The sequence below is a fragment of the Sus scrofa genome, chromosome 8, assembly GCF_054392235.1.
Source record: "Sus scrofa isolate SSC_HxYL_T2T_F1_AM1 chromosome 8, Sscrofa_HxYL_maternal_Yorkshire_Landrace_v2.0, whole genome shotgun sequence".
NCBI lineage: Eukaryota > Metazoa > Chordata > Mammalia > Artiodactyla > Suidae > Sus > Sus scrofa.
In genome coordinates this window covers 137200753-137228501 of record NC_139390.1, presented here as the reverse complement: position 1 = coordinate 137228501, position 27749 = coordinate 137200753, and the positions used below count along the sequence as shown (strand labels likewise).

The 27749-nt window shown below is 42.1% G+C and overlaps 2 protein-coding genes across 20 annotated transcripts in view; one reads left to right on the top strand and one right to left on the bottom strand.

Moving 5' to 3' along the window:
* Nucleotides 1-462: 462 nt before the first annotated feature.
* PPM1K (protein phosphatase, Mg2+/Mn2+ dependent 1K) lies at nucleotides 463-25112 on the bottom strand. 9 transcript variants are annotated; one of them, XR_014811929.1, is made up of 9 exons: nucleotides 24960-25090; nucleotides 17647-18161; nucleotides 16899-16999; nucleotides 14133-14246; nucleotides 11938-12128; nucleotides 8925-9090; nucleotides 8624-8768; nucleotides 7169-7303; nucleotides 463-4577 (listed from the first exon to the last, which is right to left on the bottom strand). XR_014811929.1 is itself a non-coding variant. In XM_084970827.1 (8 exons), exons 2-8 carry the CDS (start codon nucleotides 18087-18089, stop codon nucleotides 4446-4448), a joined length of 1290 nt encoding a protein of 429 aa, XP_084826953.1. In that variant the 5' UTR covers nucleotides 18090-18161; nucleotides 24960-25090; the 3' UTR covers nucleotides 469-4445.
* Nucleotides 25113-25441: 329 nt separating this feature from the next.
* HERC6 (HECT and RLD domain containing E3 ubiquitin protein ligase family member 6) overlaps nucleotides 25442-27749 on the top strand; it is a 152708-nt gene continuing 150400 nt past the window's right edge. For all 11 annotated transcript variants that reach the window (XM_084973480.1, XM_084973472.1, XM_084973484.1 and 8 more), the window contains exon 1: nucleotides 25442-25769. The gene's annotated coding sequence lies outside the window, so the exon portion shown is untranslated. The remainder of the gene's footprint in view (nucleotides 25770-27749) is intronic.

Below are 27749 nucleotides of genomic sequence, written 5' to 3'. Positions count from 1 at the left end.
TAGAAGAGAGAAATGAGACAAAGCTAGTTTTAAATAAAAAGATTTGGAGCTCCCATCGTGGCACAGCAGAAACAAATCCGCCTAGAACTATGAGGTGGCAGGTTCGATCCCTGGCCTCGCTCAGTGGCTTAAGGATCAGGCGTTGCCAGTGAGCTGTGGGTCACAGACACGGCTCGGATCCCACGTTGCTGTGGCTGTGGTGTAGGCCGGCAGGTGTTCTCCGATTCTACCCCTGGCCTGGGAACCTCCATGTGTCATGGGTATGGCCCTAAAAAGACAAAAGACAAAAAGACAAAAAAAAAGGAAAAAAAAAAAAGATTTGACTAGATAAGTGTGTGTGTTTGCAAACAGCCAAAATTTGGCTGCTCAAAAAATTTCCAAACCATTCATTGACTCCTTTGTATCAGTGTTAACAGGGTCACATGATAAATGTTGGAAAGTCTGGATGCCAAATAAACACAGTTTTAAAGTGTTTAATGCATTTCCTTTATTCGAATGTTGTTTTGAACACCGAGATATGTGATTTCAGTATGCGTGCAACTCTAATACATACATTTAAAACAATGGTCCAAGCAGTGACGACATCAACCCGCTGCAGAAGTGCTCTACCCCCAATTAGTACTTTGGCAAATTACAAAACCAGTGTACACAAGAGCACTTCGGCAGAAATGAAGCTAATTTAGGACACAGCAAGCTGCTAAATCCTATACAGAAATCTAGCAGAAGGTGAGTCATTCTTGAAGATGGGACAATGCCATGATTCCACAGCCCGAAACACTCAGCTGTGAGCATCAACGAACCGTTTCAACCATCTACCAACCAAGGGGAGCTGCCAAAAAGTCAAGCAGTCTCATTCCAACAAAAGCAGGTCATCACAGTTTGGCTTCTAAAGACGTGAATTTTTATTTCTGTTGCAGTCATCCAGATAAGTGAATCTAATAAATACAATAAAATGTAACTCGACCAAAAACTTAGGTCACTTTCCACAGACATGGGTATGTGAGCAACTGAAAAGCTAGAGAAAAATACAGATACGTATTTGTGCTCAAGGGTTCAATGGTGGAGTTCCCATCATGGCTCAGAGGTTAAAGAACCTGACTAGTATCCATGACGACACGGGTTCGATCCCTGGCCTTGTTCAGTGGGTTAAGGATCCAGCATTGCCATGAGCTGTGGTGTGGATCACAGACTCGGCTCAGAGCCCGAGTTGCTGTGGCTGGGGTATAGACCAGTGGCTGTAGGTCTAATTCAACCCCTAGCCCAGGAACTTCCATATGCCACGGGTGCGGCCCTGAAAAGGCAAAAAGGGCTCAATGGTAAACTTTAACCATTCCTTCCCCCATCTGCTTTGATGCGTTTTCTTATTATCATATTACCGTGAAATTAAACCCCTGTCCAGCCTTAGAAAGGAAAGTAAATGTCCTCTGATATTGAAGAGTTAGCCTAGGCCTACTCATTCTCCACCAAGATTCATTTCAAAAAAATTAAATTCCACTTTGAAAAAATAACTTGTTTAAATTACATGCTAACAGTTCTCCGAAGTCATTTTTAAAATGGAACTTGAGACACGTTCCCAGCACAGAGCATAGGAATTCAAAACTGATCCCTCCAAAAAAAAAATTTTCCCCCACAGAAAAAATGGATAAAACTTTGAAGCATTTAACACAAGGGTCTGGAACAAATGAACGGTTGATGGAAAGTGGGATTACATTTACACTTGAATATATAAGGTACTTAAGAATTTATACGTGTGAAAAATGACAATGATTTTAAAGAATATTTTGCCAAATCAATGTTGGCAAATAAACTTTGGCAACACATTTTAGAAAGGTGATTTATATGCTACATGTAAATGAAAGGCAAACAAATACAATTGATTTAAGTTTAATTACATTAATATAATTTACGCCACACCCACATGGTCATAGCCACATGGCAATTTCACAGTTATAACTGAAAAAACTATTCAGAACAGTCCTTTTCCCCCCACTATTTGCATAATTTCCACTAACAGACCTAGAAGCCTAATACAAGTATGGGTATCTTTTCTGGATTATAACAATCTATACATTGTACTTCAACATTGTAACTTGAAAAACAAACCCTGCTGTGTTTTTAGGCTTTAGTCAACACTAACGAGTTCAGGTTTTGAAGACTTTCTGGGGGGGGGGCAAAGCAAAGTCCAGCCCAGACCAAGACCTACAGGCCCTACACATTCCTCTTTGTCGCAGCTGGCAATCCGCCCAATGCATCCGTGCTTTTAGACCTTAAAAATCCACACCGTCCCTACCCTCCCTAGCTGTTAAAGAGCAGAACAGCGATGTGAAGAATTCGAAACAAAAACAAAAGCTGCATTTTCAGAAGGTCATTTTGCGCTCTAGAGTTTCCACTTGCTTGTGAGTTTGGAAACGCCATACTCCTAAATGTAGCTTCCATACTTATGTCCCGAGACCCTACTCACAAAGACGGCGAACGTTCTCCAGCTTTCTTAGCCTACCTTTGGTTCCTCGTTTCCCAGGCCATGAAAAGGAGACTGCGTTCTTTCCTATAATGTTTTTCTTTCTGTTACCAAACTTCCTTGAAAACAAAACAAAACAACCTTGAAATGTGTCTTTACCACTATTTTCCAAAGGACATTTCCTGATGAATACCGGCAGGAAAACTCAAGATTTATTTTCTTCCCAAAAAAGGTGAGGAGAAAATGTGAATATTGCTATTTTGCCCTCTTTCTTCTACTAAGCCTCTAAATAAAACTTAAGCTAAGAGTTGAAGGTACATCACCTTTACTGTTTTGGTTTTTCTTTTGTTTCCATAACAAACTTCCATGTCATTCTTAACACTCCCTATTTTTCTCACATCCTGTTATTTTACATGCAAATTACCATGCAGCAATGTAGCGTCAACACGCTGGTTCTGTTCCTAGGCCTTCCACATAAGTTACCCACCACAAAATATCTCCTATAGCCATTTTTAATAGTCCTTTATCTGACAGTAGCCACAGGTTCTCCACTATAAAACTTTCTTCAGTTTGTCAAGAGTGCTTAGAGATAAACATATCAATAATTTAAAGCTAACTGGTGAAGGAGCTATGCAGAATTGTTCCCTTTCATTTTCCATTAATCCAAAATATACATATGTACATACACATAAAAATTCACATTGCCTGCAGAAATAAGCTGCAGATACAATCTCATACGCACATTTAGAAATTCACATTTTAACAGCAAACTTACATACAGATATAAGGAAATATAGTTTTACACTCCTAAATTACATAGCAAGCTGAAATAGATAATGTTTTATTATTTTTCATAGATTTACTCTCTTAGGAGACAGGACCCTCAAGCTATGTTTGTAGCAATTATCAGTCAGTGTAGGATTATTTTTACTGACAAATTATTTGACTTGCTGACTCTATACAAAAAGCGATATAAACATACTATTTATGAAACACAAAATAATTAGAGATAACAAATGGAAACATGATACAAAATATTGGATATTATTTGTATCACTTTGACCAAAGAACTCTTAGCCTGGATATTCTTTTCTGATATGAAGGAAAAGTCACATCTATATAATAACATTCTTAGCTACAGAAAAATAGGAATGAATTGTGTGAGGGCAGAGGAGACCTGGTGACACGGTTGAAATATCTAAGTGCACTGTTGTACATTTGTATGCAGTTTAGTGGTGTCTTATCAGCTGAATTAATTTCTTCTGCATTGGTACATTTACCAATAAGTGATCTGGACTACAAAATACAAACAGAGAACTGTTTTCATATGTACTCCTTGGTACAGTTATTAAAAATAAACACTTGCAGATATCACATTGAGTAGCTGTCAAAATACTCAGTTTGTAAGAACTTGGCAAGAAACTGGTCAAATGAATAAAGATCAGAAATGATCATGAGAAACTCATAGCTGCCTAAGAGTTGTAAAGATTAGAAATTGAGGGGTTGCTAAATTCAACTGCAGCAGCTAGGGAGGCTGCAGAGGCACGGGTTCGATCCCTGGGCCCAGCACAGTGTGTTAAAGGATCTGGCGTGGGCCACAGCTGTGGCTCAGATTCAATCCTTGGGCTGGGAACCACACATGCCGCAGTGGTGGCCATTGAAAAAAAAAAAAAAAAAGAAAGAAATAGAAATTTAGCACTCAGTAAGTGTATCAAAAACATTTTTCATTTGCTCACTCAACTCAGAGACTCACTCACCATAGCTGAATTACACATCTATTCATACTAAGTATGTACAATTGGCTAAACATAAATATGACAAGTATTTATGAAAAACTACCACGTAAATGGTTACGACTTTGACACTGATCTGTGTGCTGGTCTACAGTCCTAGAGTTACCCCAGTACAGGTGACTTCTGTGATCTCATCAGTTTCTTGACACACTCAGTGAAAGCTGTCACACAGAAACTCTAAGTCCCAGCAAGTGTCAGGCCCATCGTCCGCTGGAGGCAAAGCTTCTGCTGAACGAGAAGGTGACTTCAGAGTTCTTGTATTTTCCCCAAGCGCCAAAGGGCACCACTACTGCGGTAGTGTTATCTTCAGTACCATAATGGATTGCCTGCAAGGTATGGCAGGAAGGAAGAGGAGATCAGTGGCAATCAAAGTCTGCACAAAAAGGAGTCAGTCTTCCTCAGGAAGGTCAAACCGGTTGAACACACAGTCACTTCTCAGTTATTTCTCAGGGGCTTGTGATTCTTTCACCACCTTATCAATGCCCAGTTTTTTAGACTGCGGATAGAATAACTGATGACCCCAAACAACTGCATTAACTATAGGCCTCTGTAGCAGTTTTGGCCAGAGATACACTAGTGGACTAAGGTACAAGATACGTAGCTCCTGAAGAAGAAAATACACGTAAAGCATTCAGCATAGCAATTCTGCAATTTAGCTTAAAGAAATAATAACCTAAGGAAATGGATGTATAGAAAGATACAGAACAATAAGGAAGTTGGCTATGGTCCATACGAAATGGAAAGTTGGCATAAACTAAACTTCCTCCAGTAGAATTGTAAATCAACTTTAGGAACCAATGCAAAGAGTAAATGATATGTCAGTGTTACCAAGTGCTGAATAGTCAAAGTATTTCAAAAGACTTCATGGCCTGAGGTCAAAACTCTGAAGGAAAGGATTAAAAAAAAAAAAAAAAAAAAAAAAGGCCCTAAAAGGACAAATAAATAGTTTAAAAATATGTGATGGAGTTCCTGTCATGGCTCAATGCTTAACGGATCTGACTAGGAACCATGAGGTTGCGGGTTCGATCCCTGGCCTCGCTCAGTGGGTTAAGGATGCGGCGTTGCTGTGAGCTGTGGTGTAGGTTGCAGATGCGGCTTGGATCCTGAGTTGCTGTGGCAGTGGTGTAGGCCAGCAGCTACAGCTCCGATGAGATCCCTAGCCTGGGAACCTCCATATGCCACGGGAGCGGCCCTAGAAAAGGCAAAAAGACCAATAAATAAATAAATAAAAATAAAAAATATGTGATATAAAAAGCCTCAAAGAATAAAAAAGTTTTACCACACATTGAAAGAACAAACACATATATATATTTGCATTATTAGACAATATACTTAATATACAGAAAGTTCTTACAGTAACTTATAGACAAACATGTCTCTAAGATAACAGAAAAAAGAGCTATGCATAGACAAGAAGTATACATGGCTAATAAATCTGTGTGAACGGTTAGGTCCACCAACAAAGAAAAAGATGCAAATATAAAACACTAATGTGGCTCAGCAATGAACCTAAGGAAGCGGGTTTGATCTCTGGTTTCACTCAGTTGCTGCTCCGATTCAACCCCTCGCCGGGGAAGCTCCATATGCTGTGGCTGGTGTGGCCCTAAAAAGACCGAAAAAAAAAAAGAAGAAAGAAAAAAAGAAATTAGGAAAGAAGTAGTCACACATGGAACTGGGCTGTTTCCTTAATCCTGTGAGCACGCACTGTAACCAAGTGAATAATTCATGCTTAGCCATTTGTTTTCAAGCAAATAATGCTTTTTAAATAAGGTCTTATATGGTAATTCCAAGTATTAGCCCTTAAAAAAGTTTGGACCAAATTTGGTTCCCCATTTGCAAATGTAAAAATTGGGCGATGCAAAAAGAGCTGTATGAATTAACGGGTGCCTCTAACCATCAGTGATGTTATAACTTAAGAGAACTCCCTATCCCACAGAGTATTAACACATGGAAATTTTACCTTTTTTTTTTTTTTTTTTTTTTTTTTTTACTGGATATTATCCAGCTTCCAAATTTTAGCTCTGGCTGGCTGACACACCACTCATCCATGTATCTTTTTATATTTGTTTGTCTTCACACGCCCATTTTTATAAACTAGAAGTTGACTATGCTATAGTGTTTCTATATTGGGTACTTCCGTGGAGCAGTCTAGTTTAAAACGGTCCAGTGGCTAAACCATTGGACCATCTGTCTGGGTTTGAAGCCCAGTTGGGCAACAGGACAGTTTTGTGATCGTAAATAAGTTATTTAATGTCTCAGCCTCTGTGCTTCTGCTCTTCTCCCCTCTGAAGGAGGAATAATTCTAGCTCCAGCCTTGGCGAGTTATGGTGATGCTTACATGAGTTAAACAGATATGAGTAGAAGAGTGCCTGACACATAGTCAGTGACGTTAGACTTTACTGTGGTCATAATTTACCAGCACAGTTACTGTCATCTCAAGAAGATGTGTACAAAGGCCAAAAAATAAACATAGCTCATTTCCTTGACATGCTAATTTTATTTAATGACTTGGGAGAATTGTAAAAAAAATTTTAATTGGAACTAATATGGAGTCAAGTGTAAAAAAGGCATTCATTGTAATACTGCAGCTAAAACCCAAGATTTCCCTTTTTTTGCCTACACCAAGGCCACAGCAGTGTGGGATCTGAGCCACGTCTGCAACCTACACCACAGCTCGTGGCAACACCAGACCCTTAACCCACTGAGTGAGGCCAGGGATCAAATCCACATTCTCATGAATACTGGTTGGGTTTGTTAACTGCTGAGCCACAGTGGGAACTCCTAAAACCCAAGATTTCAAAGAAACCTCCGGCCAGTGGTAGCCCATCTAAGCTGCACCGAGACTTGCAGCCGACTCTGGCCTTCTCTCCTCCCCCACTTCGGACGGACTTTTCTAGCAGAAGCTCTGCTGTGTCACCTGTTCAGTCACTGCATGGGCTGCTTCACTGGGGTCGTGGCACTGGTTGACAAAGTCACAAATCTCTTGACTGTTCACCATGAAGTTAATTCCATCTGTGGTGAGGACCAGGAAGCTGTCATCAGCGTGATGTAGCTGCAATCAGAGCCAAATACATAGCATTATAAGCTAGATTCAGCTTGGAGTTCCCGTTGTGGTGCAGAGGAAACAAGTACGACTAGGAACCATGAGGTTGCAGGTTCGATCCCTGGCCTCATTCAGTGGGTTAACGATCCAGTGTTGCCCTGAGCTGTGGTGTAGCTCGAGGACGTGGCTGGGATCTGGTGTTGCTGTGGCTGTGGTGTAGGCCGGCAGCTGTAGCTCCGATTCGACCCCTAGCCTGGGAACCTCCATGTGCCGCGGATGCAGTCCTAAAAAGACAGAAGACAAAAAATAGAATAAAATAAACTAGACTCAGCTTTAGAATAATCTTTATAATTCAAAGATTTTATCTGCTTGCTTAGTGGTCATCTGTGTTTCAGAGATTGTAGGCGAACACAGTGAAAATGGAAGGCCTGTATTTAGGGCCAAAATAGCAATAAACCATGGAGGACAAAGCTACCATTTATTACTAACAACAGAGAGGAAGAAGCCAGATAGCCAAATGCTGATGGGATAGCTGAGAGCGCTATCTCTGGAGCCAGGCTTTCAGGATGTGAAACCTGCCTCTGTTTTTCAGCTGGGCAAACAGAGCTGAGTTCTACACGCTCTAGATTTGCTTTCTCTGTAAAATGGAGTAGGAGTAGCTATTTTGAACAGAGCCTGGCACATAGCAGACCCTATAGAAGTATCTGATAGACAAAATGAATATAAATGGGATAGCTACAAAATTATTCAATTAATTAACCATCTTTGCTGCCATTATTGGGAGGCTACACTATAAAATGCCAGGCGCTAGAGCAGGCCGGGGGGCGCACAGGTGAAGTGTCAGGGTACCATAATGGTTAGGAGCAAGCGGAAGATGTCACAGAGGGAGAAGTAGGTAGAAAAGGGAAGTCAGGATCCGCTTCCCCGTAACGGTGGCGCTGGATGACCAGGGGCAGGTGAGGAAGGGCAGTAGAGCCACGTTTCCAGACAAATTCCACAGCTCAGTGGAACAAAACCAACACTTACGCCAGGAAAGTAGTTTCTTACTTTATCTGAAGAGTTTATCTTTCCATTTTGGGGGTGGGGGCCACACCCACGGCATGCAGAAGTTCCCAGGCCAGGGATCAAAGTCACGTCACAGCAGTGTCCCGAGCCGCTGCAGTGACAGTAACAGATCCTTAACCCACTAAGCCACATGGGAACTCCTAATTACTTATTTAAAAAAAAATCATGTTGGCTTCAGTTGAGGCTTCTGGGAAAGCCTGCAGCTGGAGACAACCGTGCATTCATTCCTCGCCTGTGCACAAGTGTTTGCAAGCCCTTCCTTACCTTAATCCTTCTTGTTTCGGGTTCTGCTATCACACCACTGGTTTTAAGATCCAAATCTCCAAGACTCCTGGTCATCGCAAGCCTGCCATTCACGTGAGGCTGCCCCAAACTATTCCAAGCTACAAAACCTCCGCATTTCTTGATCCTGCTCAAGAAAAAGTTTCAAAACTATCATGTGATACTTAGAAAACCAACGTGGTTAAACTTAAGCATGAAATCAGTTTAAAGTGCAAGATTTCATTTCTATCTCGAACTACATAAATACCACCCTCTTAGAAAGACTGTTGAGTTGAAGTGGTACCTTTCTTTTTCATCTTTTCTTTCCGGAGTATGGTCAATGGTCAGCTTCATGGGTTTTCCTTTTCTACACAAAATAGCTCGGCTGTCCCCAACACTGGCTACAACCAGTTCAATGCCATCTCTCAACAGGGCTACTGTTGCAGTAGTCCCAGAAGTCAGAAGGGTTGCTGCAAACATTATGATAAAGAGTACAGTCAGTGACAGTCAAATGATTGGCAATGGAATTATTATTACAAAATAAAACACAGGCATGTCAAACTAATGCTGAAATGCATCATTCTAATTTAACTAGAGCTATGCAAATAAAATGCAAATGAACTATGTAAGTAAGAGCATGCAGAGAAAGAAGTACTTAACTCAGTAACAAGGCTCCATGCAAACAGAAAAAGTTGATAACTAATCCCTGGCTGGGAACTCTATATGCCTCGGGAAAGCAAAAAAGGAAAAAAAAAAAGAAAAAATTGCTAACTTAATTTGGTAAAAAAAAAATGCACCACTGTCTTCAAATGGCTTCCACTTATATAGTCAAGTTCAGTTTATTATTATGACACTTTTGTGTGCATACCACGTGTCACAAATAAGAGTATTACAGTTAATTAGACTGACTAACATGGCACCATGCTCTAGCTCTGCGGAGCCCATTCAGGAAAGCCCACTTTTCTGTAATCTATGCGCTTCGGTTTTCTCTTACATTTCTCATCCCCATCCTATGACAGTATCCTTCGTTAATGGGATAAGCAGGCTATGCCGAGTGCACACCACTGGCTCTTCGAGTGCTATATTTTATCTTCTTTCCTTCTACAACTGTTTTAATTTTACGAACGTTCAACAATGGAATTCCCGTTGTTGCTCAGGGGTTAATGAACCCAACTAGTATATATGAGAACACAGGTTCGATCCCTGGCCTCACTCAGTGGGTCAAGGATCTGGCATTGCTGTGAGCTGTGGTGTAGGTCGAAGATGTGGCTGGGATCTGGTGTGGCTGTGGCTGTGGCTGTGGTATAGGCCCAGGGCTACAGCTCCGATTAGACCCCTAGCCTGGGAACCTCCATATGCCGTGGGTATGGCCTTTAAAAAAATTTTAAAAGTTCAACAAAAAATCCTAAAATGATTAAAGGTTCACATTCTTTTCTTATTTATCTTTGTCCTCCCCAAAATTGAAACAAAGTTACAGCCATCATTACATTAGGAGAACATGTGCAAGGCAGAGGAGGAAATTCATTCCAGTTTCCCATAAGCCAGGTTACAGGTCACACTTCTGGTCCAGGCAGGATCTAACACCATCAGTCTGTACCCAAAGGCAGGACAGCACTGCCTGCTTCTGTGGTCACGCCCTGGGCCCACAGCATTCCAAGAATAATTTCCTCCGACCAATAACAAAATTATATGTTGGTTGGCTTGAAGGCGCCACTACTTCCTCCATCCAAAGTGCATTCTTCCTGGAGTTCCCTTCATGGCTCAGTGGTTAACAAATCTGACTAGGAACCATGAGGTTTCGGATTCAATCCCTGGCCTTGCTCAGTGGGTTAAGGCTCTGGCGTTGCCGTGAGCTGTGGGGTAAGTCGCAGGCGCGGATTGGATCCCACATTGCTGTGGCTGTGGTACAACAACAGCTTCGATTAGACCCCTAGCCTGGGAACCTCCATATGCCGCGGGTGTGGCCCTAGAAAAGACAAAAAAAACCAAAACAAAGTACATTCTTCCTCTTTTGTAGGTTTATTCTAACAGTGTCTGCCCTAAGTTCTTTACTACTTCTTAAAATTTTTAAGGGTGCATTGAGCCTTGTCCAAGTGAGAATACTGGAAATTATGGGCTAAAAAGTAAAGGAAATTCAAGAAATTGAAAAAGATAACATTTAAAGCAGGTATTGTCTTTAGTAACATGGTTAACGCTTTCCAGCATCTAAGTAAAATACTCAGGTGATCATCTAAAGATGATTTTGATTACAAAAGCAGATTTACGAAAAACGAAGTATGCTATTAATTTGACTGATTGAGGCTGTCTTTCTGAATTTTTTTAATACTTTTAAAATATATTTTTATTTTTAAAATGTTTTACAAATTTTATTATTTTGGCCTCGCTCACAGCATGAGAAGTTCCCAGGCTAGGGATCAAACCCGAGCCACAGCAGTGACGATGCTGGATCTTTAACCACTAGGCCACAAGGGAACGCCCCAATTTTTTTTTTTTTTTAAGAGAATTTTAAAAACAGCAGTAATGCATTTTGGCAAGATATACATGCATACATTTTCCAATCAGTATATTGAAATGCCTGCTTTAATCAGATAAGTAAAATGGAAAGGAAAAAAGGAATAAACCTCGCTTAATCTTTTATATCCATGCTGAATTTACTTTATTGAGAAAGAGCGTTTGTAGTTGCACTAGCTTCCCACTCATCTCTTGATTTTGGAACTGTTGTGTCAAAGGAACGTTATCTTGGCAATGCTAAATTTTTTCATTGTACAACACAGATGTTTTAGTACATCAGTTAAGTTTATATTACAAATGTCGGCCTGAGCTCCCGAAAACCCTATGCAAAGCAATCTTTGCAGTTTAACCACTGTAATCCTTTCAAATGATTAGAAGAGGCAGGCAAGCAAACACGGGCTTTTGCCCAGATGCTGCCTGTCCAGGGAGTTTCGTATCCCCCTTCCTTGTTTAAACTGTCAGGGGCAGCTTTTTACCAAGTGGGTTTTAATTGGCGACATCAGAAGAGTTAACATTTCATAAGAGAAAACTTCAAGTTTAGCTCCTCAGGATTGTAATTCACAGCTCTGCCACGTAAGAATTTAAAAGAGCTTGAGTTTTTAATCAACCCAACCTCACAGTTCCAAAATCCCAGGATTTATGGGAAAGTTTTTAAAACCGTTGGCTCTGGTTTGCTAAGCATCTAACAATATAAGTATTAAATCAGCATTTATTTGCATTTAACATGGAAGTAAAAATTCTCACTTTTTTCCCTAACAACAAAACTATAAAACTAAGACATCTTTCAATAAGTTCTGAACACTCACTGGACATTTTCTACTGCAAGTCATCTCAACTAATGGGACAAAGAGGATGTGGGAACCTTCCAGTAGTCCAGGCTAGGAACCGCTGGACTGCATCACCTGGGACAAAATTAAGCAGGTCTCTCTTGCCACTGAAGCCCAGCATATAGTGTCCACGGGCTCCAGGTCTAGAGCTGCTGACCCGGCACTGTTCTCTGCCACAAATAACACGCACAGAGGCAAATAGGAAATTCACCCAGGAATTGTGCTCAAACGTTACAGACCTGCAACACAAGGGAAGGTAGAGAAAGAGCTGCAAAATAAGGCCAAGGGTTTTTATTCTGGTGAGAATTTCACTAGCAATTGTACCATATTCCAGGAGATGCCAAATCAATGATTCTAAAGCTCAGTTTGTCCAGGTTGATGGTATTTTGTAGCTGAGTCTACGTTTTCATCATGGAGTAACACTTAGTTGTGTGGCTTCCGAAGGCAGGAAAACTGATGTACAAGTGCATGTGCACTAAGACCCATGTGTGGTGACATAGGCACACATCTACATACTCACACTCACTTAAATAGTTAGTCTTGAAGAGTAAATTAGTACCTTTACTGAGTTGGAAAAAAATGCACTGTCAATTCGTTTGGCATCCATATCACAATTGTCCCACTAACCAAAGGGAAAATTCGTGGGTAGAACACTAAATAATTTGTATCTGACAAAGTATATTAAAAAGAATGCAAACTACAATATACCATCAAATTACTGGGACTTACATATAAATCAAGAAGGAATTAAAGCACCTCCTTTACCAGATAACAAGGAATGTCTTATTTGTTAATGGTGCTTAATGCAGGATTGCAGTATCTAGAAGGCTTTTTTTCTTTTTTTGAGTAGAATGACTAAATCAATTGCCTGAATAAAGGCTAGTAAGACTTGAGGTCTAACCAATATTTACAATTTCATGTAATTCATCAAATGGGAATTTCTGCAGCTCTCTCTTTCCCCCAGTGTTGCAGGTTGACATATCAAAAGAAAAACCATCAAGATTTTGAATGGCAACATAAAGAGTAAAAGCTGTACTTTTCAAAGTTAAAACACCCCCCCATAATTATTCAACTGTGTAAACAATAATATGTATAAACCCATACAGTTTCAGTATTTATTAAAACGGTTGCTCTAGACAGGAATGAAAGAGAAACACTAAATCAAATTCATGAGTTGAAGCAGTGACAGCCCAATAAGAACATCTCTTCAGTACTGTTTCTATTGTTTTGTTTTTTGGCTGCCTCCAGCCTGAGAAGGGAAATCAAAAACACTGCATTTCTCACACTGGTTATCTTGTACTTTAATTCTTCCATAAAGAGATCAAGTCATATGAAGAGCATGGAAGTTTCCAATGAGACTCACAAGGCTGCCACCAACGTCTCCCACTCTGAACGTCAGAGTAAGTCTTCTCTTTTTGATCCATTTGTCTCTTGGGGAGCTTTGTTGCTTTCAAATCTTAAGCAATCTAGAAACACTTTGAAGAGTTTATAGGATATATGGGATATCATCTAAGTTTTCTACCACCTGGTTTAAGTGACCATTTGTTCGTCAACCATAGACTCAAGGGATATCATTTGACCTTACTGTCTGGTTTCATTAACTGTAAAAACACACATGACTGGTCTGTAATGAATATGAAATATTTAAAGATGATGAAATTAGCTACTCGTAAATTATGGTCAGTTCAAAAATGCGTCTACAACAAATCAATAAAAATAGCCAGCCATTTCTTATGGCCATTTCTTGTTAAGTGGCATTCTCGTTTTATCATCCTCAAACTACCCCCCATTTTCAACTGAAGCAATAAATACTTTAAATGCTTATGAAATAATTTGAAGTATTTTATACAGATATGACAGCTTTGACCAAAGTCTTAAAAAGATGAGAGTTTTATTTTCCCCTTATTATTTCCACTTTCTCTTAAGAAAGCTGATATACGTGGGGCACTTCTCCCTACCTGAAATTCCACCATTAGTGATTCATTCCTATGGCTTCACCAATCTCTGTTCAGGTTTCCTTACTCAAAACTCAAAACCCCAGAAGTGATAACTCATACATTATATGAATAATTTGGTTACATCAGCTACTGGATAATCAAGGAATAAGTAATAACTTTGGTAAGAAAGAATAGCCAATGGAGATCAGTTTAATCCAAATAATGATGATGGAGTACCTTCCAGATTCTCTGCAGGATGCTGAACACTAGAGATTTGAAAATGAATAAGCCATGGTCCCTACCCTCAAACTTCTCACAGGAAGGGTTCGAGGAGGGCAAATGGAGCTGAAGCTAAAAGAAAGGGGGAAAGAAATTGGAGAGGGCCAACTACACTTACGTCACAATCATGCTTAACTGGCACTGATCCTACTCATAGCTATGCCAAAAAGAATATTATCTACCCTTATGATACTGACACTGCTTCAGTTCTTACTAAAAACTGAAAGAAAAAAATTGCTTAATTTAAATAGTGACTTTGAAACCTGCAGTGCTATTTTTTTTTTAATCCACAAATTGAGAAGTTAAACATAGACAGCATTCTATTTTTAGTGGCTTTAATAGATTTGATAAAATAGGCCCCAAATATCAATCTTCGCCATCTTTGAAAGCCTTGGCAACTTATTAAAAAAGTTTATAGTTGTTCTCAGATGGAGTTCCTGTTGTGGCTCGGCTGTTAGAGAACCCGACTAGCATCCATGAGGACGAGGGTTCGATCCCTGGCCTCGCTCAGTGGGTTAAAGATCCCGAGTTGCCGTGAGCTGTGGTGTAGGTCGCAGACGTGGCTTGGATCTGGGGCGGCTGTGGCTGTGGCACAGGCCTGTGGCTACAGCTCCGATTCAACCCCTAGCCTGGGAGCTTCCACATGCCGCAAGTGCGGCCCTAAAAAGACAAAAAAAAAGTTGTTCTCAGAATACTTACTTTTAAAAAACCACACAGACTAATTGATCTATAAGAATACATGCAAAATAAGCTTTAAGAACATCATAAAAGACCCTCTCTCTTTTAGTTGCCCACTAAGCGTCATTCTGTCATGCCCTGTTATAGCTGCAAGCAAACAGCCATTGAATGAAAAATAAATTCTAGCGTATCCTACGAAAGTTCTGAGATCACTGACTCTTTGAAGTATATGACAGAGGAGCTAAGTTGAATAAACACATTTTCATGTCATTTTTAGAAATGAAGCATGTGACTTCTTTGCACAACTGACTGGTATCTTTACAAAGTTTCTTTTAAGGTAGACAAGTAAATTCTCTCCCTGTAATTTATTATTTAATAAATGAAAGGCGTCCTCGCACATCTTTAGACCAAATTTATCACTGCCTTAAGCATCTTCGCCAATTAGATCCTTTTCAAAAAGGCTGACTCCGCTTATAACGGGGTAGTGTTTTTTTGACGGTTGGCCACATTCCCATGATAAGCTTGAATCTGAAAACCTTGCCCAGTAAGCTCTACCTGTTTACAGAACAGCTGGGGCACACCACCTGCGCTACAGCCGATCAACTGCATGGCGTGAGATACGGCCAACCTGGCTATGGATGAAATAAGAGCACACCAATATTCAGCTATAAAACACTAAGAAAATGTTTTAATGTATTCTTCGCCTTCGTATGTTTTACTCATTAAGAACAGAATCTTCTGTTAACAATTACCTTCTCTCAACCCTTATTTTCCTAAGGTAAGAGGCCAGATGGAAGGGGAAAAGTCCAAAGGAATGAGGAAGAGAAAATGAGCCTGAAAAACGTACAATGAAAAAATAAATCCCTGAACAAAGAGAGTGGACTCCAACGCTTTTCAGAGAAGTATGGTGATGAAAAGGTTCTTGAAAAAGAGGAGAAAAAATCCCTGATGCTGGCAAATAGGCCATCCTACAGTCATCTTCTCTTATACTTAATCATTAAATATGCCCATGAGAGAGGCCTCAGTGGGTGCCAGGAAAATCCCAGGCCTGTTTCTGAAGCTAACCTTTTACTTCTCTGAGTTTCAGTTCCTTATCTGTAAAGAGGAGAATTTCGCTCCCTAGCACTGAAATACGCACTGAAAATTATAAAAATAACACTGCTGCGGTCCACTTTGATCTCCTTTAAACAAAAGGATGAAGCAGACACAGATTTATGTTACTGCACAATTCATTTTCAAATCCTTAATGTTAAGAGGCCTACAGGCATATATTTAAATGGTTGCTACAGAAGTTTCCCATCTTAACATTAATGAGCAATAAATTGGGAGGCCAGCTAGCTAGAAACCATGAGCTACATTTTCCTGAAACGGTTTGGATACATTTATTCAAAATCCAAAACATTTTATTTTCAAAATTTAAGGATGTAGAGTAAACAAATTCTGAAACTCAGCTGACATGTCCTTGTGGTTAAAAAAAAGCTGCAAGATCAAGCTTTTTTAAGAAGTGGAAGAAAAAATATCTTCCTTCTAATTTTACGCAGTAGTGCATATTACCCACTGTCCTTTCCTACCAAGGACCAATTAGCAATTTTCTTCTTGTCTCTCTGGCAATCACTCCCTGGCTAACCGAGATTACCCTGTAGTGTATTTCAGTACTTGCTCATGGGATTCCACTAAAAAAAAAAAAAAAAGAAAAAAACCCAAAACAATAAACCCTCTCATAGTATGGACCTCTTGTCCATAAAATGAGTGATCAAACAGATCAAAAATTTTTAAATCTTTTTAAAATTGAAATGCAATTATCAGAACCATTTTGGAGCTTCAATTTCTAAAACAATCTCCAAGATACTTTATTTAAAAGTGAGGTACGACCATTCGTTTGGATTCTAAACGGCATTTAAAGTGACTATTTTTTAAAAATCATTTTCAACATAAGCATCCTTACAAATACATGGACATTGAAATCCCCACCCCTAAAAGGCTTAAACTGTTTCCTTTGCACCCCAAATTCCCCAGGACCCTAAGGAATGACACTGTTTTACTTACCATCAGCAGAGAGGTGGGCGTGCCTTGCAAAGGCTTTATCTATTTCTAGAAAAGCCAAGGTCAACACAGTCTCCAAGTCCTGCTCCTTAGGAAGCAAATCCCTTTGTGGAGAGGAAAGGAGAATCATAAAAAACCATTTTACAATCTATTTCTTGCCTTCCTCTTGGTCCCTCCAGTTAGCAGAGTCAGTCCACACAAAGGACCTCCTCTGAGACTTGCCCCTCTGATGTTTAAAACCCACATATTACCCAATCAGATTGAGAAATAAGGCACAGAGACAAGCCTTTAAAAAACAATAAAAGCTCAAGACTCCATTCTTTAAAAAAATGAATCCTGGAGTTCCCATCGTGGAGCAGAGGAAACAATCCAACTAGGAACCAAGAGGTTGTGGGTTCGCTCCCCGGCCTTGCTCAGTGGGTTAAGGATCTGGCGTTGCCCTGAGCTGTGAGTCGCACACACGGCTCGGATCTGGCGTGGCTGTGGCTGTGGTGTCGGTCAGCAGCTACAGCTCTGATTAGACCCCTAGCGTGGGAACCTCCATATGCCATGGGAGGGGCCCTAGAAAAGACAAAAAAAAAAAAAAAACTTTCTGAAATGGTAATAATCAGTAATAAATGGCATGCTTGAGCTTCTGCAAACTACTAAGATAATTATGGTAACTGCGAACATCCTGGCCAAAAGACGAAAATTTCAGCAGGAAGCCTAAGGCCAACTGCAAAGAGGGCAGGTCAGTGTTCATGGTACCTACAGGATGCACTGCTCCATGTGGGTGTGGCAGAAATCGGCAGCGGCGGGCCCGCCGTGGCCGTCATACACCGCAAAGTACAGGATCTGGTCCGTGAGCTGAGCGAAGTCAAAGCGGTCTTCGTTCTCTTTGCGTTTGCCGATCTGCGAGGCGCCGCCCACGTTCGCCAAGCTGACTTTGGGAATCGGCTTGCCGTACTTGATGCTGGGCGGCAGCAAAATTGGCTCGTCTATGCGGTTATCCCAGAAGCCGAAATTATCCCAGGTGGCCGGCCGGCCGCTACCATCGGGATCAAACCGTGAACACCTGGGCTCCGACGTGGAGCCGGGGCACGTGGGCGTCACCCCCCACCTGCCGTCCTGCAGCAGGCGGCCGCTGAGCAGCGCTCTGCTTCTCACTTGGGTCCCGCCGCGTCTAACCAAAGTAATTAAGGCGGCTGTGGACATAACTCCAGCGGGCTCAGGAATGAAGAAAAAGGTCAGTGGAACAACGGGCTGTCTTCCAGAAAACTGATGCAACTGAGTGGAAAGAGACGGAGAGAGAAACTCCCATCAGTAATTTCAAATCTAAATTCGAAATTACATCATCAAATATCAACAAGAATGAAGTCTGGTAAAGGTGGCACCTAACAGCCTACTTCTAAAAAGAGTGGATCAAAAATGGATGGATTCAGTGCTTATATTCTATCCAAAAATCGCCCAGGTGCCCGTATGTAGAACAAGGGCTTCTGCAACTTTGACCTGCAATCACCTGGGGAGCTTGTTCACCTGTAGATTCAGATGCAAACCAGCTCCCTGGTGATGGCAGGCCCAGACTTTTGAGTAGTGAGACTATAGAAAACAGATAGATAAAGTCTTCCCTTCATCGACTCCATTGCTCTAAAGAAAGGGTGGGCAGATATTAGCAAGAACAAAGTCTCTTAGGAGAGTTAAAAAGAAAAAAAAAAAAAACTAGTTAATGGAATATTTCTGATAATTTTGTACTCAAAGAGGGCCCATGTCCTGGCAAAGATACAACCTAAGATCTAAGCTGTTTGCTTTAAGATATGTCAGCTTACTAAACTTGACATATTCTGAAACTCTGGTTTATGTAAACCGGCTCAGGCGAACACTCCCAGATATGCAAGGATAAACCACTTGTGACAGGTGGGACCTCAGGGACTGGGTGGAAGGACATTTATGACAAGCAGCCCTTATGAATGAGCTGCTGATCTATGCATTTACATTAACAGTTGCAGTTCGTCTGAAAGCCTCCCCAGGGTGTTGGCAGGGGAACTCCTGCAACCGTGCAGGAAGGGCTGTATTTCTGGCAGTTTGCTATACAGATAAGGTCAGAAGTTCATCTCCACAGGACTTTGTTCTATCACTTTAGGAATTAAAAACCATCCTGGGAGTTCCTATCACAGCTCAGAGGTAACAAATCTGACTAGTATCCATGAGGACACGGGTTGATCCCTGGTCTTGCTCAATGGGTTAAGGATCTGGCATTGCCATGAGCTATGGTGTAAGTCACAGACATGCTCGGATCCTGCGTTACTGTGGCTGTGGAGTGGGCAGGCAACTGCAGCTCCAAATGGACCCCTAGACTAGAAACCCTTCCATGTGCCAAGGCTACAGCCCTAAAATGCAAAAAAAAAAAAAAAAGGAAAAAAACCATCTCGAAGATGGTAAATCTGACAATGCTGGTGGAGGGTGTGCAGGTGTTATGCTAAATTCAACACTTGAATTACGTATGAATTATTTCACAATAAAAAATGAACTTAAAAAAATGTGCCTCTGAGAGCTTTCTTGTGGCTCAGCAGGTTAAGGAGCTGGCATTGTAACTGTAGCAGCTTGGGTCACTGCTGTGGCTCAGTTTCCATCCCTGCCTTGGGAACTTTCACATGCAGCGGGTGCAGCCGGGGGAAAAAAAAAAAAAAAAGAATCTCCCCAAAAGGCACAAACGTACACACATAAAGAGCCCAGCTTGAGTGCATCTGTAAGAAAATGCATTACAGACATCAATCACTTTCAAGTAAGTTTTTGGACATCAGACGAGCGATGGTGTAGGAAAAGCCATCACTCCTTTCAGTAAATAAAGCAGTATTAAAATTTGAGAACACCCTTAGACACCTAAGCAATGGAAGACGTCTGAGGCCTGTCTTCTCAAAATTTAGAATGAAGATGGCCTCCCAAACAATTAATGGATCACAAAAGACTTAGGAGGTCACTCCTTCTTGGATACATATCTTTTAGATAACATGTACTAAAGACTGAAACTTGGGAGTTTCCAGCGTGGCTCAGCCCTTAACGAACCCCGCTAGGATCCCTGAGGACAAGGGTTTGATCCCTGGCCTCTCTCAGTGGGTTAAGGATCTGGGGTTGCCGTGAGCTGTGGTGTAGGTCACAGACTTGGCTCAGGTCTGGTGTTGCTGTGGCTGTGGCATAGACTGGCAGTTACAGCTTTGATTGGAGCCTACCCTGGGAACTTCCACGTGCTGTATGTAGGTGCAGCCCTAAAAGACCAAAAAGACTGAAATTCTCTTCTATGACAATACTGGGGGCAGGGAAGACATAGCAGCTCTGGTTACCAAATATCAAAGGGAAGCAACATATTCCATTCAAAAAAAAAAAGGTGGTAACGACTTCAATTTGAAAGTCACATTTTATTCAAAAACAAAAACTGTCATAGAAGGGTGACCTTGTGGAGAACTTTGACAATATAATACAATCTAGCAAGTAAGAGAACACGTATTAATTACCGTTGGAGATAATTCGCAAAGCAGCTTTATACCACATAGAAAAAAATAAAACTTTAAATATGTTTATCAGACAACAGTCACATTTGAAGAGTGCACCAGAAATTAGGAAAGTAGTTGGCTTCTTTTGGCTTCAATCTGAAAGCATGTATACCATATTCAGCCTTGGGCCATTTTGTTATCAGGCTAAGCAAGAGTTGTAGAATTACAAACAAATAAATATTGAGTAAAGTTTTTCTGCAGCTCTTCTTTTTTCCCTATCTTCCAAAAGTAAAATAAATAAAATGAAACAGCTGCATTTCTGTCATGGAACATATATCCACTGGAGACATTATTTAAGAATGTTTAAGAGGAGTTGGAGTTCCTGTCATAGCGCAGTGGTTAACAAATCCGACTAGGAACCATGAGGTGGCAGGTTAGGTCCCTGGCCTTGCTCAGTGGGTTAAGGATCCGGCGTTGCCCTGAGCTGTGGCATAGGTTTCAGACACAACTTGGATTTCATGTTGCTGTGGCTGTGGTGTAGGCTGGTGGCTACAGCTCCGATTAAACCCCTAGCCTGGGAACCTCCATATGCCGCGAGAGGCAGCCCTAGAAGAGGCAAAAAGACAAAAAAAAAGAATGTTTAAGAGGAGTTTAAGTTTGCAAAAACTGAAATCAGTACCCAGCTGGGCCTCTTTCCTCATTCATTATCTGCATAATCATCTCAGAAAGTAAGCAGAATGGTCACAGGGAAACATTTACTTTAAGGCATACTTTAAGGCTATTGGCATAGGTAGGTAACCCAGTTAGACAGATAGCTTAGGTCAGCATCATTTATGCAAGCAGGGGAGTGTCTAAAAATGTGGTTCCATCTCCTCTGTCAAATGCAATGTCACTAAATCATACTAATTTCCATATTCCCCAGGAAAACAATTCGAAGACGACCTGTGTTCCCAAGCTAAATAACAACTTTGAATTAAAACCTGCGCATCAAGAAAAGTTTCCTTCAGAGCTTCAAACTATGAATCAGCCACCATAGGCCCCCAGCTTTCCAGATGCCCATGGAAATAACTAGGCACTGACTAGCAGGTCAAAATTATACTGCGGGAGAAAAAACAAAAGCCTTCAAAGAAAAATGAAAGAAAGGAAGAAAGAAAGAAGAGTGTTCTTTGTAACAAATAGAGAACAAACTAAAAAACACTTAAGAAATATTACATGTCAGTTCAGCAATTAAAAATTGGCACCCATTTTTGCCATCCTGCAAATCAAAAAAAACCAAGAAAAAAAAACGTTATTCAGGAACCCTGTGTATCAATCTCTCAATCAGATACCGAGACTGGTTTATTTTCATTTTTCACATATTTATCCAATTTTTCAAAGTAATCCCAAAGGGTCAAAGGTGGAAGTAATTCTGCTTGAAAACCATTTGGAGACACACAAATGTCAGAGCAAAAGTTAAATAAACAAAGAGCCCAAGAACACATTATGCTTCACAACACATTCTACTAGGAAAAATAAAATTTTAAAACTAAACTAAGCAAGAAAATAAATAACTTTATTGGAATCCTAGCTACCTAGCAGATTATTTACATAAGCAACCTAGGAGTTCCCGCTGTGGAGAAATGGGATGGTGGCGACTTGGAAGAGCTGGGTTGCAGGTTTGATTGGCGATCCCTCGTTGCCACAGCTGTGGCTTAGGTTGTGACTGTGGCTCAGAACTGATCCCTGGCCCCAGGACTCCATATGCCTTGGGACAGCCAAAAAAAAAAAGGAAAAAAAAAAAAAAAATGGTAGTACACTGGCGGTCATATTCCATAGGGAAAAAAATTGACAATCTGTCACCTTGCCCAAACCGTTTTCCAAAATGTGTGGCTCAGAATTGACTTTACTCACATGATTTTTTTTTTTTAATTTTTTTGGCTTTTTGCCTTTTCTTGAGCCACTCCTGTGGCATATGGAGGTTCCCAGGCTAGGGGTCCAATCAGAGCTATAGCCACCAGCCCACGCCACAGTGACAGCAACGCAGGATCGGAGCCGAGTCTTCGACCTACACCACAGCTCATGGCAACACCGGATCCTTAACCCACTGAGCAAGGCCAGGGATCGAACCCGCAACCTCATGGTTCCCAGTCGGATTCATTAATCACTGCACCACGATGGGAAATCCACATGATTTTTTTTTTAAATGTGTGAGTGCCTATATGCTACATACTCTCAATATATACATGCCGAAAATACTTTCCTTTGTCATCATTTTAACATCCATCTGTCTGACCAGGCCTGCATCTTCCTCTTCCTCAGTGCTTTGGTTAATGATACGCTAAAGTTCTGACACAGAATGAGGACTACTGAACAAAGCTGACCCCTGATTGGCTGACCCCTGATTGAAATAATGACCAACATGGGATTCTCAGCAAAGAGGGTTAAATGCAATACGTTGTGAGTCTACGTAAGCGCACTGGTGAAAAGCCACATTCTGAGAGTAGGAACTCTCAGGTGAAGAGCATTGGGAAGGGAAAAAAATACGTTTGGTTTGTAGCAAACTTTGAGGTATACCCTTGATGTAAAAATAAAATTGGGGGAGGGAGTCGTGCAGAAAAGCCATTTATGTATCTACAAGATATCTATGCCAACTTTATAATCCCACAATGCTTTCAACAACACAGAGCTATCCAAATGTATTTTTGGACAAGGGAGGCACTCATGGTTTCTGGCAGGAGGCACTTGGGATCTGAGTTAAACTGCCCTTGACTGTTGAAATCAGGTCAAAAGGACAGCTTACTGCCATCATGTTAAGCACATGCCAAAATTATCCAAGAGTTATGAAGACCAGTACTACTGAAAACTGCTTACATCTATCCCTTGAGCAAAGACATTTTAGGAAGTGTTCATATCTGTCCATTATAAAGTGCCACTCGGGTATCTTTACATCAGTAACTTCCACAATGAAAACACAGGCAGTTTTAATATTCTGAAAATATTTCCTAACGACACTATAAAAAAATAACAAATCCACCCCGATAAATTCAAATGCTCTGGAAATCTCCCAAATGCACTTCAGGAAACGTGGACTCCACTATCCTCTTTATTAGCAAGAGGAAGAGATATATTAGTCTACAGGAGGTGAAAAAAAAAAAAAGGATCCCAAATGAATCCCCTTAGGTTTGTTGTGGATATATATTTAGATGTGGGAATAGAGAAACGAACAGGGGAGCAGTGAAAAATATTCATTAATTCTAATTCCACAAATATCTTTTAAAACATTTCAGTAAAGGTGGATCCAACTCACAGATCACACTCCAAACCATCATTTAAGAAGAATTTTCCTGTACATTCTACACTACATCACCAGCACCTCCCTCCTCTTCTCTAAGAGTCCAGTCAAGGGAGGTGCCTACCTCGGTGGTCTGTAGAAAATGACTAAGGTGGGGAAAAAAAAAAAAAAATCAGCGAGAACGCACTACCGAACAATTATAACCGAGATCTTTTATACGCAATGGTACATTTATTTTTCTCCTAGTCTACGACACCATAGCTGTTTTTCAAAACCATCATCATCTGTCACCTTAGTTGCTCAGTCCGAAACCACCGACAGCCTCCTTCCTCCCCCGCCCCGGAGGATGGTGCCGAGGACTGAAGGGGCCTTGCTGCACATTCCCAGTCTGAAGCCCAGAAAAGCCAGTGGAGCTTCAGAGACTCCAAATTCCTTGGCTGCTGCAACCCGGAGTCTCGTCTTTGTCACGCCCTGTGAAATCCCTACCGAAAACGGCTGCTAAAAGAGACAACAGCCACGAGGCCTTGAGATTACAGTGCTCTTCTGGCAAAGCAAACCCCACGTCCTCAGATCGACACCACCCAGGGCTCTGCATCCTTCTCTATTCTGATCCCCTGAAAAGCTCACCTTTGGACAGTTGGCGATCCTGGGCGCGGCTCCCGGGCTCAGACAGATGAGTGGCCAGGGCAACACGCGCAGGAAGCACCGCGTCCGGACCGCGCGGCACTGCAGGCGGCTGGGGTACCGCACTTTCCGCCGCGCGGTCTCGCCTGCCAACCACCCGCTCCGCGTACAGATTCCGGCTGTCGCCCCGTCGCCCTCAGCCCTGCCGCGGCAGCAGCGACGGCGCGGAGCTCGAGCCCCGCGGCATCCTCGCGTCCGGGGTTTGCTGCTGGGCGACTCTGGGCCGCGCGAAAGGGAAACACGAGCAGGCAGGTGCTGTCTTCTCGCGTCCGTCGTCCCTTCCGAGGTCTCTTCCTCCTTCCGACCCAGCCCACCACATTCGCTCCGCAGGCGCCTCCAGCCTGCGGTCAAGTTCAGGCCGAGCGCAGAGTCTGTGCAGGAAAGGCCTGCAGCCCGAGGCTCAGCCAGGGTGAGGCTGAGCCCCGCCCCGACACGCTGCTCCAGACCTCGAAAGGGAAAAAAGCGGCGCACAGAGCACCCAGACTGACAGCCGGGCTCGGACGCGTTCCTCTCCCCTCCCCGGGGAACCCTCCTCCGTTTACTCTCCATTCCGCGGATCCAGAGCGGTGGGATGCGACCCCGCCTGTAAATAATACCATAAACGGTTAACAAATAAATGAAGGACACGCTCCAGGCTCTTACCTCGTGATGGTAATGTCCCTGGGAAATTTTTAATGAGCCAGCGGACGGCTGGAGATGGGCTTTCCGTCAATACGACTGCCTTCTCCGTTGTTTCCAATCTCTGGAGCAAGCAGTTAGAACAGCCACCGACTGGCTCCTCAGCTGGAAAACCTCGAGAATTTGTCCCCGGTTTTGGGCTAGTGGGAGGGGGGGAAAGGCTGTTCCTGCTTTCTGACCGCCGCTCTGGCCAATCCGCGTTTGGCAAGGCGGGGCGCCCGCCCTCAGTCTCAACCAATCACCGGTTCCGATGGGACCGAGCCTCCCCGCGAGTGCCGTTTGACTTGGCTGCCTTTCAGCCCCTCACGGTAGAGCGACGCAGACTTGGACCAGTAGCTGCCGAGGGAAGATATCCGCCCTCCCGAAGGCGTTGGTGAGCTGGCCAATGAGAAAGCGCCCCCGCGATGGGTGGGGTCGAGACATGTGGTACCAAACCGGCGGCTCGCGGAGAGGGGGTGTGCCGCCTGAGGCAATAAGGCCCTAGTGTGACGACCAGGAAAGCAAGAACGGAATGCCAACACTATGCCAGGCAAAAAGGTTGAAAGGCCTCTGGTGCCATTGCTGTTCTTTGAAAAACTCACCGTGCGACGTTCTTCGTGACTGAACAGACATCTCGGGATCCCTCGAGAGAGTCGATTCATCATTCGACAGGTGTTTCCACGTGTGTGGAGGACCTTTTGCATACCAGGCATGCGATTTTGACCCAAGCAGACTTGATAGCTACCTTCATAAAGCTCCCAGTCTAATGAGGCGGAAGAGGGAGAAAACAAAGAGGTAAATAAGCAAATAACATAATAAATCAAAGAAGGAAGTAGACAAGGTGTAAATATAGAAAATAATAGGAGGTTGAGGTTCAATATGGAGGGTCGTTATATAAGAACGTTATAACATTTAAACAAAGAGTGGGGAGATCAGAAGCCTTGGAACCTGGAAGGTAATGATTGTCCTGGGCAGAGGAGACGGCAGAGCAAAGGTGTTTAAGTGGGACAGCTTGACATTTTGGAAAAACAGAAGGCCAGTGTGGTTGTAGTTTAAGAGGGAAGGAGAGCGCTGAGCCCAAGGACTAGAGGCTCTGTGGTCATCAGGCCTGACAGTGTAGCCAAGATTTGGAATTTGCATTACATTTTAAATTTAATGAGACTCTCAAGGCATTTTAAGAAAAGGAGTAAAAGGATGGGGTTCAGACTTTAAATCACTTTGGTTGGTAGAAGAGGTTACTGGGAGACAGGTTAGGAGATAGGATCAGAGGGGATTCAAGGTGGAAGACGACCTGGTTTACACTGGCAATACCACTGGAGATAGAGAAAAGCAGAGAGACTGGAGACTTTAAAGATAAATCACTGGCTTGTTTTGACCCATTCGGTATCCTGGTCCTGGCACAACTGTTTGGAATCCTGTTCATTGAGTACTCTATTTACAGAGTGATTCTCACCTTGACGGCCCCCAAGTTCTAGTAATGAGATTGAAGATTGTGTTGGGTTGAAATTCAGTTTTCATGGGCTTCCTGGAATTTTCTGTCTTTGAGGGCCACACTCACGGCACATGGAAGTTCCCAGGCTAGGGGTCAAATCAGAGCCACAGCTGCCCGCCTACAACACAGCCATTGCAAAGTGGGAGCCAAGCCACGTCGGCAACCTGCACCACAGATCATGGCAACGCCAGATCCTTAACCCACTGATCAAGGCCAGGGATAGAACCTGTGTCCTCATGGATACTAGTCAGGTTCATTACTGCTGAGTCACAGTGGGAACTCCTGGACTTTTTTTTAACTTTATTGAATTATACACACACACACACACACACACACACACAGAGAAAAGTGCACATATCCCAAGCTGTTTATAGCTCTATGAATTTTTACAATTTGAGCACATCTCTGTATCTGCCACCTAAATCAGGAAAAAAATCATTAACAACAAAGAACCTTATAATACTGCTTTCCGGTTGTTGCCTAACCTGACTTTCAACAACATAGCTTAGTTTTGCCAAATCTTTGACTTGGTTTTTATAGAATTGTTTCAGGAAGAGGGAGGCCTTCCAGAGCCCAAGAATGAGCTCTTGTCTAACACTTGGAAATGAATTGTTCGAGGAGACACATGAGCTGACAAGGAAAAAGACTTTATTGAGAAGGGAGAGCTGCAGGGTGAGGGAACCCAGGAGAAGCGCTCTGCCAAGTGGCTCACAGTCTCAGGTTTTATGGGAATGGGTTTAGTTTCCCAGCTGTCTCTGGCCAGTCGTCTTGCTCAGTCCATACTTGGTCTGGCGCAGGGACCTTCTTGGTGGTGGGCACCTACCTCCCTCAGCCGAGACTTGGTCCAGCACCAAGGATTCTGGGAGGTTGGTTGTCTCCTCCCTCCCACTGACCCCTCCCTAAGCCTCCCTTTGGTCTTCAGCGCAATGCCGCAATGCATTATAATATAATATATATTATAATATATTATAATATATATTATAATATAATTATAATATAATTATATATATATTATATATATTATATTATATAATATATATATAAAATATAATATATATAATATAATTATAATATAATATATATAATTATAATATATAATATAATATATATTATAATATATTATGATATATATTATAATATAATATAATATATATAATATAGGAGTTCCTTATCAGGGCCTCCTATAGTGAGACAACTCAAGGAAGTAGCTATTACTGTGGCCTGGGCAAGGTGGGCCCTTTCAGTCAATGGTCCCCTAACAATAGCATAAAGTAAGCATTCTT